Below are 14,656 nucleotides of genomic sequence, written 5' to 3'. Positions count from 1 at the left end.
GTTTGATATAGAAGCCAGATTGTGATCGACATAGAGGCTGGGAATGAGCATGTCGGAAAAAGCGCGACTTGTCGAGTGTTCGCGAGCTACCGTGGTTAGTGCTTTCCAAAGATGAGAAAAGGGCAGTGAAACCAGCACCAAACTACAAGACATGGAGTGGCCACATCTAATTTATGATATTGGACCTCGTAGACTATCTAGGTTGGTACAACAAGACAGGGTACAAACTGTGACACAATTTACAGCAGAGTTTAACAGTGGAAAGCACAAGTGTGTCTGAGCACACAGTTCATCGTATACTGTTAGATATCAGTATCCAGAGCCGACGTCCCACGTGCGTACCAATACTAATGTAAACCGCGCGACATAATCGGTTAGCACTGGAATCGTGCCCATCGTCATTGGACCGCAGAGCAATCTTACAATGTCACATGGTCTGATGAATCACGGTATTTGCTTCAGCTCATCGACAATCCGTCGTATCCCAGGGGAACAGCTAGGGACGTATGCAGGGGTGAGCCCTGTGGGTTCGGACCGCCCGGAAATCCCGACTTTTCTGTTAATTTAGTGTAATCTTAGGGGTAATTTTACGAATTTTAATAGCAAGTTATCCTCATATTGAATTTGTACTCCCCGGAAATAAGTTCCTGCGTACATCTCTGGAACGATCATAGTAGAATGAAAACAAACCGGTGGTAGCTCCAGTATGATTTTGTAAACCTTTACATGGTCATCCATGGCCAGTAGCCCGTGGGGAAGGCACCATGATGGCTACTAGCTATTGACAGGTCATTGCTAATAACATACACCTATTCATATAGGACATACTTTCAGTGGATTGGCATCTTTCAGCAAGGCAACGCTCCTTGTCACATGGCCAACATTAATTTGCAGTGGTTCGAAGAAGAGAACAGTGGTGAATCTCAATTGCTGCGAAGGCCCCGAAACTCACCCGATCTTATTCCAGTTGAACACCTTTGAGATGTTATTGAACGTCAGATCCGAGATCATCAACCGCCTTCGTAGAATTTACATGAATTTACATTATGTATGTGTGCAGATGTGGTGTGCCATGTCTCTAGCCACCTAGCAAAGTCTCATTGCTTCCAGCCAAATTGCACTGCTGCTGTCCTGTGAGGCAATGGTGAATATACTAGATATTAGGTAGGTGATCTTAATATTCTGGCTGGTCAGTGATATTATAATTGGTTAGCTGGATTTGAAGTTCGGCGCCCATTTCAGCCCCAAGGATATACGTATCATTGACCTACAGTTTGAGGTGGAATCCGAACCACCGTAATGAGTTGAAATTTCAAAGATCTCCGACTCGAATTCGAATCCGAACCCCTTGCACCAAAAGCGCGCGCGTTCATGGATATGGCATCAAATGATGTCAATATTTATCGGGAAAATAATCCGAATTTTTTCTCAAAAAAGAGTGCGAACTGAAGCTAAGTAAAAATAATATTCTGAAGCACTTGTTTTTACTTACCTTCAGTTCGCACTCTTCTTCGTGAAAAAAAAAATCGGATTATTTTCCCGATAAATATGTGGCATTATTTGATGCCATATCCGTAAAGAGGTTAACTACTAAACCAGTGGTGGGGACATTATACGTATATTAGTACTACTCATAAAATTTAGAGAAAATCCCGTCTAAATAACAATACATAAACTATGTCAAAAATAATTTAGTTGCATGAGTATAGACAGGTAAGTGATTCTTGAACAGCATACTGATACCGACTACTATTTGGAGGACAGAAAGACAATTTTGGTTTTATAAGATAACTGAAGTCGGTGCCCCATCGTTGCGAAATGAGTAACGTCCATCTTCTGCTTTCTGTTTACATAATCCAGCGTTCGATTCCCAATGGAGGTGATTGCCTCTGATAAAAATGCTAGAAATAACTTGTGTTACATGATCCAAGAAAATTCAATGACGAGGACACTGTATATAGGAGTTAAACGGAACTCACCCCATTATAATAGGTCTTGAACGATATACAAACTTGTGAAACACGGTAACCTGATCTTTGGTTTCTAAGTTTTTTGTAATATAAATATCAGATGAAGAATATCTATGCATGCGCAAGTTTACTAGTTTATGTTGTACTTAGTATTGTATTTTTCAAATATCATCATCATCATCACAAGCATTCTTCTATTATTGGCAGGTCACCTGCCACAACTGAGAAGTTTCCATGCTCCACGGTCTTCCGCTAACTTCTTCGTCTTCACGTACGATTTTTCTGTTTTGATATCTTCCATGAATTGTAGCCTCCTTCTCCCCCTCCCTCTCTTTCCGGCCACCATACGTCCTTCTAGCACGTCCTTCATGATACAGTTCCTTCTTAGCCAATATCACAACCAGTTTCTCTTCCTCTCCTGAATAATATCTAACATTGTTCTTTTCTCTCTCACCATTTTTAACACCCTCTCATTCGTTTCCCGCTTAACCCAGCTAATGCTCTCCATTCTTCTCCACACTCACATTTCGAAAGCTTCCAGTCATTTTTCACCATTTTTGCGTAATGACTATTTTTCTGACCCATACAGCACAATACTCCACATGAAATATTTTATGAGTCTTTCACAACTGTTTAATCAAGGTTTAATCCCACAAAACAGAATTTTCTTTCTCCTAAAGGTTTCTTTTTCTATTCCTATATATATTGTTCTTTGTGATCTTTCAACTTCAATTACAAATATTGGATCTGCATTATTTCTTATGAACCCACCCACACTTCTGATAATGAATAAGTTCTATATTTCTTTTTAAGTGAAACAAGTCAAATTTGGAAGATATCTTCAATATGTTCAACACTGATATGTGACAACCTTCTCTAGTATGCCCTTAAAGAAGGCCATATTAAAAAAACAAACAACAACAAAAAATGTTGCATGAAGTATGGCAACTCATTGAAGATGATACCGTCAACCTATTCTGGACAATTGATAAAGTTAACAACACTGGTTAAAATTATGTGATTGCGAGAATTTGTAACTAAAACTACCAAAAACTATTGCTGTAATGTTATAGAAGCAGACGAAAGCAACATTTAAAATGAATCCATACATCATTTCATGTAAAATATGGCTATTCATTGAAATTAAATAACGAAGCCATACCTGTCAAAGTTTTGGCGCCTCCACAATTCAGTTTTTTTTTTTTAAATTTCATTCTGAGATACTTTGATAGGTCTAACAGAAAGTCTCCATGTTACGATAGATCTTTTTTTAGAAATAGTTTCGACGATCATAGTAAGAATACAACATAAAATAGAGCAGATATATAGCTAGTCCACTCTCATTCGATAATTTTTTCATTTACTTTAATAAGAATAATTTTACATATGATAATATATTACACTAGGAGCTCCCATATGAGGCTATTATAACAGAAAGAGTGTGTTGAAACATTTTAACCCAGACTACTCAGAGGGTAAGGGAACATTTGATATCAGTACCAATCCATTGAGTAAGTTCAATTTTAATTTTTTTTGTTCTTTTCTTTCTTGTTTTATCTTTTAAAAGGTTTTAATCTTTTGAATATAAAAATGGTTTTTGATATTTAAAGTTAAAAAGAGGTCCGCTCTTGAATTATAACATTAGAGCTTTTGTTTAAATGGGAAGAGTTATTAACAGGTACGTACATGATCTATTTTACAAAATTTTAACAACACGTAGTGTATAGTGGTATAAATATTATCCCCTCAAGGGCTACCAATTATGCTACCCGATCCACAGCTCGAACGAATACCGTGGAAAGATAGAATTGGGAGACAACTTACAATGCAAACGGCACATCCAGTTCCATGGTCCTTCTTCTTCCAGGAGAGCTGCTGCTACAATATGTTCGGGGCTGTTGTTTGACAAAGATGTTTTAAGTTGACGGTTGAATGAATGAACGGTTGAGTGATCCCCGCTGCTTCCACCCACATATTTATTCCAAAATGTAAATCAGCCCCATGCGCATCTATTTGATTCACAGTATAAGGTTTTACAAGTGGACCATGTGTATCTATTTGCCTCACACATATAAGTTGTCTTCTAGGGCCTGTGTATCTGCTAAACTCACAGTTTTCATTTGACTAAATGGTTCAAGTGGAAGCTTTGGTTCCTGGGAAAGGAAATGTTGACTTGGGTCATGAAAATTTCAACAGGTGGCAGCCCTGGGACACCAATTTCCACTCCTTTATTTTACATATTGAATTACCCAGGGTGAACTGCGTTTTGGTCCCAAGGTAAACTTTATTCATGTAGGCCTGGGGCTGAACGTGTTAAGTTTTATTTTTAGTATTACATTTTATTTTAATAGTTAATTATCAAAAATTGGGTGTTAGCATGCTGGGTCATGATTTGGCTTGTTGTTTTTAGTTTAGTTTAATTTCTTTTCGGATTATACTTATTAAAATTTATTTTTTTATTTGTTTTTTTAGTATAGTTTCCATGATGTCAACTCATATAAACAGAATTGTTTCCTATAAGAAATTGTTTTATCACTTTAATAACAATTCTTTTCTTTTTGGCGGGTTTATGACACTTCTGAGATCATGTCAGGAGATAATGAGATCGTTCGTCAGTACTTATGAGGAAGATAGACCAAGGACCCTTGATTTGAGAATGGAAAAAAATAAGTAAAATTGAGACATTGATTTTGTAAGGTTGAAGAATAATTCCACTATTAAACAAGAACATCACTGGACGCAAATTTAACACAACTAGAATAAGATCTGCATTCTCTTATTGACGGAATCGTATTCATCCATCAAGGTCAATGTAGTTTCTTTTCTTTCGTGTATTACCTTGTGAAAAGAGACATCGAATTGAGTCCGCCTTGACACAGGTCGCGAGTTAAGTATTCATGTATTTTAGCAACATGAATGTTGAAGATCAACCACACCATTAAATGTACTGGACTACTTCAATTGGAATTAACATCTTGTACTTACATACTTTCTGCCACTTTCTAACAATTAATTAATGGCCAGCAGCAATTTGCCAACATATGTATGTGATCTATCAATTGCATATTATGTTACATGTTCTTTTCATTGGAATCTACATTTTCACCTACGTGATAATACAAACTGAAAATTGTCATTCTAACACTTGAAAGAGTAGTTTATACCGTTCACAGGCAATCGGTAGCACACTTTACTAACATAATGAAATGACGCAATGTGTCATTTTTATCAAGCGTGTGTCAGTTTTAACAGTTTTCCCCATGTCTGAATTCTAAGTGTACGTATGTGCTTTCAACCTACAAGATTATCCTATAGATTCGGAGTCAGAAACTTTTTCAGTTCTGTTTCATACTCGGTCAGAACCACAAGTACGGGTACATAACTAAATTCTATATCTTAAAATTTAATGAAGGGTTACAGTACCTCTTAATCCCGTCTATTATATTATGAATGACTTAGCATTTGAGACCAGCCAGTACCGGTAGTTATTCTCGAATCCGCCCAAAGTTTTCACTGAAGTAGTTCGAATTCCCCTTCCAATTGCATTGTCTTCTGTCATTTCTTCCCCTATTCTAACACTGATTTGTTGGTTCATATCTAAATTTCTAATGAGTCTTTGATCTTTACATTCCAATCCAACCTTTTTTACAATTCCCAACAGCAATTCCCAGTTCACATGATCAAAAGCCTTTTCTAGATCAATAAATACAGTTTCCCTTTTTCTATAAACTTTCCGCTGGTTATCCCTAATTATTCAATTATATCTCTTATTCACTTACCTCCCCTGAGCTCGATCCGTATAAATAAAAACTAATAAAACTTAATAACTTTTGAACCATTCAATCAATTTCGACCAAATTTTCAACATATATGAGGGTCGGACCTCGGATGTTTTTATTGTGTCGCTTTGACGAGCCAACCTAGGGGAGGGGGAGGGAGAGATATGTGTAAAAAAATGACTGCCTTTGTGACTTTATCAGTCTTGAACCACTCGATCGATCTCAATCAAAATTTCAACATACATGAGTTTAAGGGAAGGGATTACTTTAGGCTATTCACTTTGACGATACAACGTAGGAGAGGGGGAGGAGGAGAGAAATTTTAAAATGATTAAAAATGACCGATATTAGTGTTGAATCAATAGTTTTCGGGGTCGATGAGAGAAACAGTGACACTTCTTATGCTGTTTCAATCCAAGTTCAGCCCTGATCGTTGGGGAGGGGGAGGTACAACGTAGGGAAAGGGGATAAACATTTAAAAATGGTTGAAAATGACTAATATTAGTGTCGAATCCATAGTTTAGGAGTAACTGAGATTAACTGTGACAATTCTGATGCCGCCTGCCGCAGCACGATGGAGGGGGAGGGGAGCTCTATATAATAATATCGATCGAAAATGACCAATATTAGTGTCTAATCCATAGTTTTCGGGATCAAATGAAGAGTGACATTTCCGATTCGGTTTAAATCCAAAATGAGCCCTGCCACTTGGTGGAGGGGGAGAAAGAGATATATCTATAAAAAATGGCCACTATCAGTGTCGAATGTATAGTTTTCTGGGTCCTTTAGATGAATAGTGATATTCCAGATCCTGTTTCAAGCCAAATTCAAGCCCGCAACTTGGGGAAGGGGAGGAGAAAATATTTAAAAATGATCGAAAGTGATCGATATTATGCTGAATCCACATTTTTGGGGGTCGCTGAGATGAACAGTGACATACAAAGATGTCCATTTAAATTATTTATTCCAACCCAGCGAAGCGGGTAATATATGCTAGTACAATAATAATAATAATGATAATGAAACCATGTAAAAAATGGGTTAAGGTAGAATCGCCTCTTCAATTCAGTTTGAGGTTGAGTTTCTTTTTTTTAGTAGAGAGGCTATATGAGACGTGAACCTACAACTTAACATGGGAATTGAACCTCATGATTTTACCGGGAATCGAACTGGGTCTCCTGCGCCGATGATAGGGATGCACGCGAGACGAGACGAGACATGGAAAGCCTCGTCTCGTCTCGCAGCCTAATATGTTGGTCTCGTCTCGCAAATGTGAAGTCTCGTCTCGCGTCTCGCATAAAATTTTGAGTCTCATCTCTCGTCTCGCGCAAGATTTTCTCGCATGGTTTCGCAGTCTCGCATATATTCTGGGTCAAAATTTTGCAATGTATTATTCTATGGCTGTTAATGAATGATGATGTGACATTCTGTCCGAAGGCAGGTATTTGACCTAAAAGTCCCTTGGCAAGGTGAATCCATGCTGGTTTGCCATTGCTTTCCATGGGATGAATGTTCATAACATCCTAAGGAGACGGAACCTAGAGTTCAACATGGTATCCGAACTTGTGTCCCCTTCGCTCCAAATTAAAAGAAAAGTTGTGCTGCAATTTGATTGCTGAACCATTAATTTTCGTCAAATTAATAGCATAATTTCAAGCAAAACCAGCATAAATTCTTGCTGGATCCAACATTGTTTTCCAGCTTAGAGGTCTCCAGCAATATTTTCCAGTATGCCATGCGGGCACATTTTTGCCCCCCCAAAAAGTCGCCAATGTAATTAGGATATAAAAAAAATATAACGTTTCCGTATATGTTTTTCTGAACTCATTGAACCAAACCCGGATCCTTTTACTATATCTATATGTATATTTCTTCGTCTTTATTTAACCGGATTTCAACCTTGTGTTTGCCGAGGAATGCTCTAACGTCACAATATCCAAAATTGAGACGGATTGTTCCCTTAGAATAGGTTTGAACTTTCTTTTCAGAAAGTTTAAACTCTCTAGCATTAAATTTGTGTAAGCAGCAGAGAAAATATAAAAATACGTTACTTGTGTAGGAGAACAGTGCTGCCATCTATTGTCACCTCCCTTTACACCAACCACCAAGGAATAACATTACTTGTGTCAACGGACTTGTGGATAACGCAATATGTAACAATTGCGAGAATCAAAATATCCAGCAAACTATACTTGATACAAAAAAAAAAAAAAAAAAAAAAGCTTTCTGGATCAATTTCCAGATCATACAGTTGAACTAACTGCAGCGTTGTCAGAATATCAAAACCTGAAAAGTTTTGGTTAACCCGACAGCACTGGTGTCAAGCCACTCAAACACAGACCACGTCTTTTGATCCTGAGCTAACTAAAATCAACCTCGAATAATAATAAATCTCATAAAATGTCTATTGCCCCAATCACTTCTTTGTTCCTGGAGGCATTAACGATCAATTTAGAAAACTCAATAAATGTAAAATCACTAAATATACAATTAAATGTAATTCATAAATGTTGCAAGACTGCGAGAAGCCTCGCGAGACTTCTCGTGCGAGACTTAACCGAGTCTCGTCTAGCGTCTCGCGTGCATCCCTAGCCGATGATACGTAGCTGAATTATATACCCACCATAGAGCTCAGAGAAACTTGACAATTCTCTAACTACAGTTAAGACAAATAAATTAAAATAAAACTATTTTTTAAACTAATTTTTGTTCTGCTACGCTATGTGACTGAAACTTATTTTTTGATTATCATTCTAAATTCGTTTTTATTCTCATCCAAAGCTTCATTTTAAATTATTCTAGATTAATTTAAATGTTATCCAAGATAAATAAATCGTAATCAAATATTAAATACGTAACTAATTCAGTTGTATTTCACTCTATAACCTATTTAAATGATTATATATGTAGAAGTATAAGTTGTAATGATCCTTAGTATTCCTGGCTATGCACAATCTTAAAAGAAACAAAAATTATTTTTCAGTTTTGTTAAAATATACTAATATTTAATATAGATTTTGGCTGGTGGTTGTTGTTTCCAATACATTTGACGATTAATTCATCAAAATAAATTCTATTCCGAATTACCGACACTGATTGTGGTGACTACTTATTATTTTCTTACAGATTTTTTGAGATGCAGTAGTTCTCTGCATATAAGCTATTGAATATGCTTCTCAAAGGGATTCCCGGTTACCGTAAGGCAAGTTAAGATTCGATAGGTACCTAAGAACTGCAAAATCAACTCCACATTTTATCAGCAACATATCCTGATACCAAATTTATACAGAAGATGTGACTTGTTTTTATGGAAATGCAATAAATCAAGTCCGTGTGCATATGGATAAGGCCTCATCACATACATCCTGTTCTACACGGAGATTTCTGCATCAGATAGTGGCAGACACTGGCATCCATGCTGTTCCCTTCCAGGACATATCAGTGAGGTCACCTGATTCCAGTCCCATGGACTTTTGCGGGTTTGGTCTATTGAAAAGAACACATGCATCTCGTCGAATTACCACTGTCTGTGTCCTCTGAAAAACCTGCCAGTAGGACTCACGATTCCCGTTCCTATACTTCAACAATGCTCCTACAATTAAAGTTACGGCGCAAGATTATTGCCCAGACACGTGGGGCTCACATCGAGAGGAACACATGGTGGTCCCATGGTTTTTCTTAAGGTAGATGAGATGTAGAAATCGGACACATATAGAGGGATCAACCTTCTGTAGTTAGTGTTCAATGAAGTTTCATCACGAAGTTTCGGTTAGACCCATCAAGCGGACACTCAATTTGGAAGTGGTACGGACAATTTAAAGAAAGTGGATGTATCTGTAAGAGGAAATCAACAAGTCGGCAAGGAGCTGATGAGAAAACAGTTGATCGTGTGCGTGCGACTTTCGAAAAAAAAAAAAAAATCAAAGATCCGTGGAAGCAAAGAATTGAACTTGAAGCAGAAAACAGTGTGAAAAATTCTGCGAAAACGTTTGAAATTTCACCCGTATCAATTGAAATTGTTGCAAGCAATTAAACACACTGACAAGAATAAGGAACTTAAATTCAGCATTGGGATGCAAAACCTTATGGAAAGAGACGATTTCATTGAGTCAGTTCTGTTTTTAGTGATAAGACTACCTTCCGCCTTTCGAGGAAAGTAAATAAGCAAAATGTTAGAACCTGTACTTTGGAAAATTCCTATGGTTATGAAGAACATATCCGTGATTTACTCAAAGAGAACGCATTTTGTACCGTCACCCGTAAAAAGAAGTGTATGGTCCTATATATTTCAACTCTTAAAGACATTTAAACATACTTTCCTATCTGCATATGCTGCAGACATTGCTTTTCCCGCAGCTGGAAGAGAACATGGAAAATTTCATTTTCCAGTAGGGCAGGGCATCCTCACATTGGCACTGTGATGTTAGGAGGGAACTCTACAAATGTAACCCAATCAATGGATAAAACCAGCTATTCGTTAGGAACAGATTTGCTTCCTTGGACCCCCAATCACCAGATATCATTCCATGCGAATTTTTTGTGGGGGGTACATTAAAAACCAAGTGTATTAACCACTCCTACCTATCAATCTATCTTAACTTCGAGTACGCATTCAAGAAGCAGTAGCATCTATTCACTCTGAGGTTGGGAAGTATGTGGCAAAAATTAAAATATCAGATTGATGTATTCCGAATTGCAAAAGGCATTCATATTTAGCATTTTTGGTGTGGAACATACTACGTATGCATTAACAAAATCTGTATGAGTTTTTCTTTCATTTAACATAAGTTGTATGTTGTTGTGAATAAATAAACGTGAGCTACTAAGCTTTGATATTGGGAAGATCATTTACAATATATACAAAATTCGACCGAGTAGTTTTCGTGGGAATGATAAAAGACCCTGCACAGCATACTTTGACTGCTCCTGACTAATCATGACATGCCTACACTAAAGGAAGTTCCAGACACCTCAATGATATATGTTTTCATGAGAAACTTTTTAAAATGAAAATGGAAAAAAAATCGGAAGGAAGTCGCGTAACGCATATATTTGAAGATTCAATTCTATCGTTTGACTGTTATTATTGGAGGGAAATAACTGAGAAAGTCCTGTGAAAGACTGAGTACTTGATTCAAATACAGGACCTATCGATTGTGAAGTGTTATTGCTGATTATTCCTCTACGAGTATGCTAACTGCAATCACGTTAAAATCACTAGCTTTTCAAAATGCAGATGTGGAAAGGAATGAAGAAAATTGGTGAGTTGAACAGAAAATGAATGAGGACGTTACGAGTAGTAGTTGAGAAAACAACAATACAGTATTAGATGCAGATAAAACGAAGGAGAAAAACTGGTTGGGAAATTGTCTGAGAAGAAAGTGTATCATGAAAGACGTGTTAGAAGATACAGTGAAAGGAAAAAGACGAAGAAGACCCAAAAGACTACAGTTGATGGACGGTATTAAAATAGAAAATTCGAAGACGAAGAGACTACACTAGCTGAACCTTCTTGTTTGCGGCAAATGGCCTGCCAATAACGACAGAGAATCTGTGATGATGATTTTCAATTGGTTCATTTAAACAAAAGAAATTCCCATTGGTCTTTCAACTTACAACATTTCGTCGTTCAGCCAACTATACATCGCTTTACTTATAGTCTTGTAATATTAATAACATAAAAGATAGAACACTCTGCTGATTTTGTAAGAGAAAAATTAAAAGACAGTAGTGTTATTTTGAGAAAAGAATAAATAAAAGTAAATAGCAAAGAAGTCACGGTAGATGGTTCCAGAAGCTACGAAAATTGCAGTAACTGAAATACAATCTCAACGATAAATCTGGAATGCAACGAAAGCATAATTTAATCTGAGGAGAAGAGAAAGAAATTATTTTTATGGATAAACAACCTCACAAACACAAAGATCTAGACTTAACGTGTACACAAGTAAAAAGAAATTTTAAAAAATATATAAAGCAAACAAACAAACAAACAAACAAAAAAAAAAAGAAACAGATCAAAAGCAAAACTGGAGATCAATTACAAGGAATGTGAGATTTTTGATAACCCAACAACGAAGAAAGAAATGAAACAATTTTTTTGAAGATGAACATCTCGTAATTTTCCAAACATTCGTCTACAGAAAATGGAAAAGGTAATTGAGTGGAAAAGATTGATTCCTAAAGCTTAGTCTGTTTTTACACAGTTAAGTTCAACAACAGAGGATAAATCACCTCAGACACATTGTGGGTAGAACTAAGTGTTTGATTGCCAAGATTCTGCTCAGAGGCTTAGACTTAATTCTCCAGAGGATGTACTGCACAGAAGATTGAATTATGGTGATTGTAAATATTTGACACCCGCCAATAGATGGCAGCATATTTCCTTTACTTTTCCAATATATATTGTAAGGAGCGACACTGTTGATAATAATTGAGTCAGATTCAAGACGTGGATATTGTAAGGACCTATTGCGATATACATACTCTTCCAAAGACATATATACGAGGATAATCAGAAAGTAAAGTTACAAAGCCTGCTGTGAAACTTGTACATATTACTTCATACAATCAATACACCCAACTGAAAGCACATACATTAGGCTATTTTTTTTTTTTTTTGACAGTCTCCCTATCGGTTGTTGCAGTTGTCGCATCGTGGGATAAGTTTGAAGATTCCCTCCTGGTAAAAATCGTGTCATTGCGTGCTCAGCCACGTTGACGAGAAGTGTTTCCCCTCCTCGTCTGAAGTGAAGTGCTCCACCTCTAGGTGCTCCTTCAAGTATGGGGAGAGGTAAAAGTCGCTTGGAATGAGGTATAGGCTATAGGGAGGATAGTAGATTATGTCCCAGTGAAACTGCTTCAACAGGGTGGTTATCTTCTGGGCTGCGCTCCTCGTCGATGACGTTTCTTCTACCAACTGCAAACTTTCGACACCGTTCTGCGACATGCTGACGAGACATTACAGTCTCTCCGTAAGCCTCTACCAGCTGGCTGCCGGTGAATTTCAGCCGCGGTTACATGTTTCGGTCACAGAAATCGAATAACTGAGCGGACGTCTTCGCGAGACCAGTTTTCCAAACATGTCGCCATTTATGTTTACCTACAACTAGCGCCGTATGTGGCGGGTGGCTGAAGCTCTGCACAGTTGCCAACTCCATGTATTAAAATTACCGCACGCTTCTCATTCCTCTCTAACAGACGGAACTCCAGAAAACTATCGCCATGGTAACCTTAGTTTCTGATCCTCCCTCGTTCATATATTCAGAGGATAATTCATACAATTTTTAAATAATCCATTTTATTCATTGTTGACAGCATTTGATTTTACTTTTCAGAAACACGCTCTCAATAATGATAACCTATCAACAATATGTTTTGTCAACGAGACAATAAATTTCTCAAAAACGAGACGATAAGTCACATTTTTAAATTCGAGGCCAGAACTCCATGAGTCTCATGAGCAACACTAGTTTATCCAAGTCTTAGATCTCAAAACATAGTTTTCGTGTTACATGATTCACAGTTAAAGAAAAAAAGACAGAGTTATTGTATGAACAGAATGAAGATTATCAGCGTTTCAAGATAAGTCATTGTTCAATATACTCCAATAATAATATATACTCCAGTGTACTCTAATATACTCCGGACACCTTGAAATGTTATATCACACACTTTGTGGATCTCTCGCGACGCGAAAGGATGCTGGTAACCAAGGGCGCCGATCCTGGGGGGCCCGGGCCCCCCAAAGCTCATGTGGACTCCGTGTTGTGTTTATGAATATACAATATTTTGCATAATTTGAATGCAATTTGTCTTAAAATCCTCATATATATACCTTTTGCATCTGAATGGGCCCCCCCAAATTTACAGAGAAATCGGCGCCCTTGCTGGTAACTTCTAGATGAAATTAAGAAATAATCTGGGGATAAATTTACAAAAGAAGACGAGAGACGAGACGAGACGAGGCGAGTAAACCTTGTTTCTCGTCTCGTATGCAATACTGTCAACAGTGAAAATTACAGGGTGTGGCACAACTCCAACACCACCCTTGCATCTTTGAAACAGCTTGAGGAAAGATGACGAAAATTTGGATATGGGTAACTGGGGTGGAGGTGGACCAGATGGCATCATGGTAGCCATCTTGAAAACCGATTTTGAATTCAGGTCCAGTACTTCAAATGGGAAGGGGACATGATATACATTATTTTAGGCTAAAATTTCACCACAAATACAAATTTTGAAGTTTTTTTCACCTTAGTTTAATCAGTAATGAAATTGTGTGAAGGAAACATTGTATATTGCATTATTGCATCATTTAATGGGTTTTGATTTGTCTTTTCAGGTGATGCAACATGGCTTTCATATGCAAAGAAAGGGTTGAAATTGTTCTTATCAGGGGGAACGCAGTGCCAGAGACATCACTAATGACTTCAATGCCAGGCATCCAGAGAAGGGCAATATTGCACCTACCACAGTGTCCCGTATGTTTGTGATGCTGTAGCGTCATAGATAGATAGATAGATAAAGATACAGATATCAAGAAAGAAATTTTATTTTTTTTCTCTCTGCTTTGTAAGAAAAATAGCTGATCGATAGTATATTTTCACGAACATGAATATAAAAATGTGGAAACTTTATATCATCTGTATTTAACGCTACTTTAAATCTTTAAAAGGATTTTTGAGAGAAGACGCAAAACCTATATAGCTTGGTTATCTTAACAAGTTTTTATTGGTTGGCAATGTAACAGCTATCATGCAAATTGACTGGACATGTGAAGAATAAGGTTACCAACTGGTCAGTATTTTACTAGCTGATTGATATTTTTGTTAGGTTAACCTTTATTTTACGGCTTGTCAGTACACTGCCAGAATAGTAAATCCGTTCTTTCCCGCGTGTCACTGT

The 14,656-nt window shown here is 37.2% G+C and overlaps 1 protein-coding gene across 1 annotated transcript in view; it reads left to right on the top strand.

Annotated features, from left to right (window-relative positions):
* Positions 1–14,413, top strand: part of LOC145664788 (poly(A)-specific ribonuclease PARN-like) — a 324,400-nt gene extending 309,987 nt beyond the window's left edge. Inside the window, exon 14 of the mRNA XM_081731744.1 lies at positions 14,094–14,413. Within this exon, the coding sequence (XP_081587870.1) occupies positions 14,094–14,176 (83 nt within the window). The 3' untranslated portion in view covers positions 14,177–14,413. The remainder of the gene's footprint in view (positions 1–14,093) is intronic.
* The last annotated feature ends 243 nt before the right edge of the window (positions 14,414–14,656 follow it).

This window comes from Thermobia domestica, chromosome 11 (assembly GCF_964235325.1).
Source record: "Thermobia domestica chromosome 11, izTheDome1.hap1.1, whole genome shotgun sequence".
Classification (NCBI taxonomy): domain Eukaryota; kingdom Metazoa; phylum Arthropoda; class Insecta; order Zygentoma; family Lepismatidae; genus Thermobia; species Thermobia domestica.
Note: the sequence above shows the minus strand (reverse complement) of the source record. Positions and strands in the feature narration are given on the sequence as shown.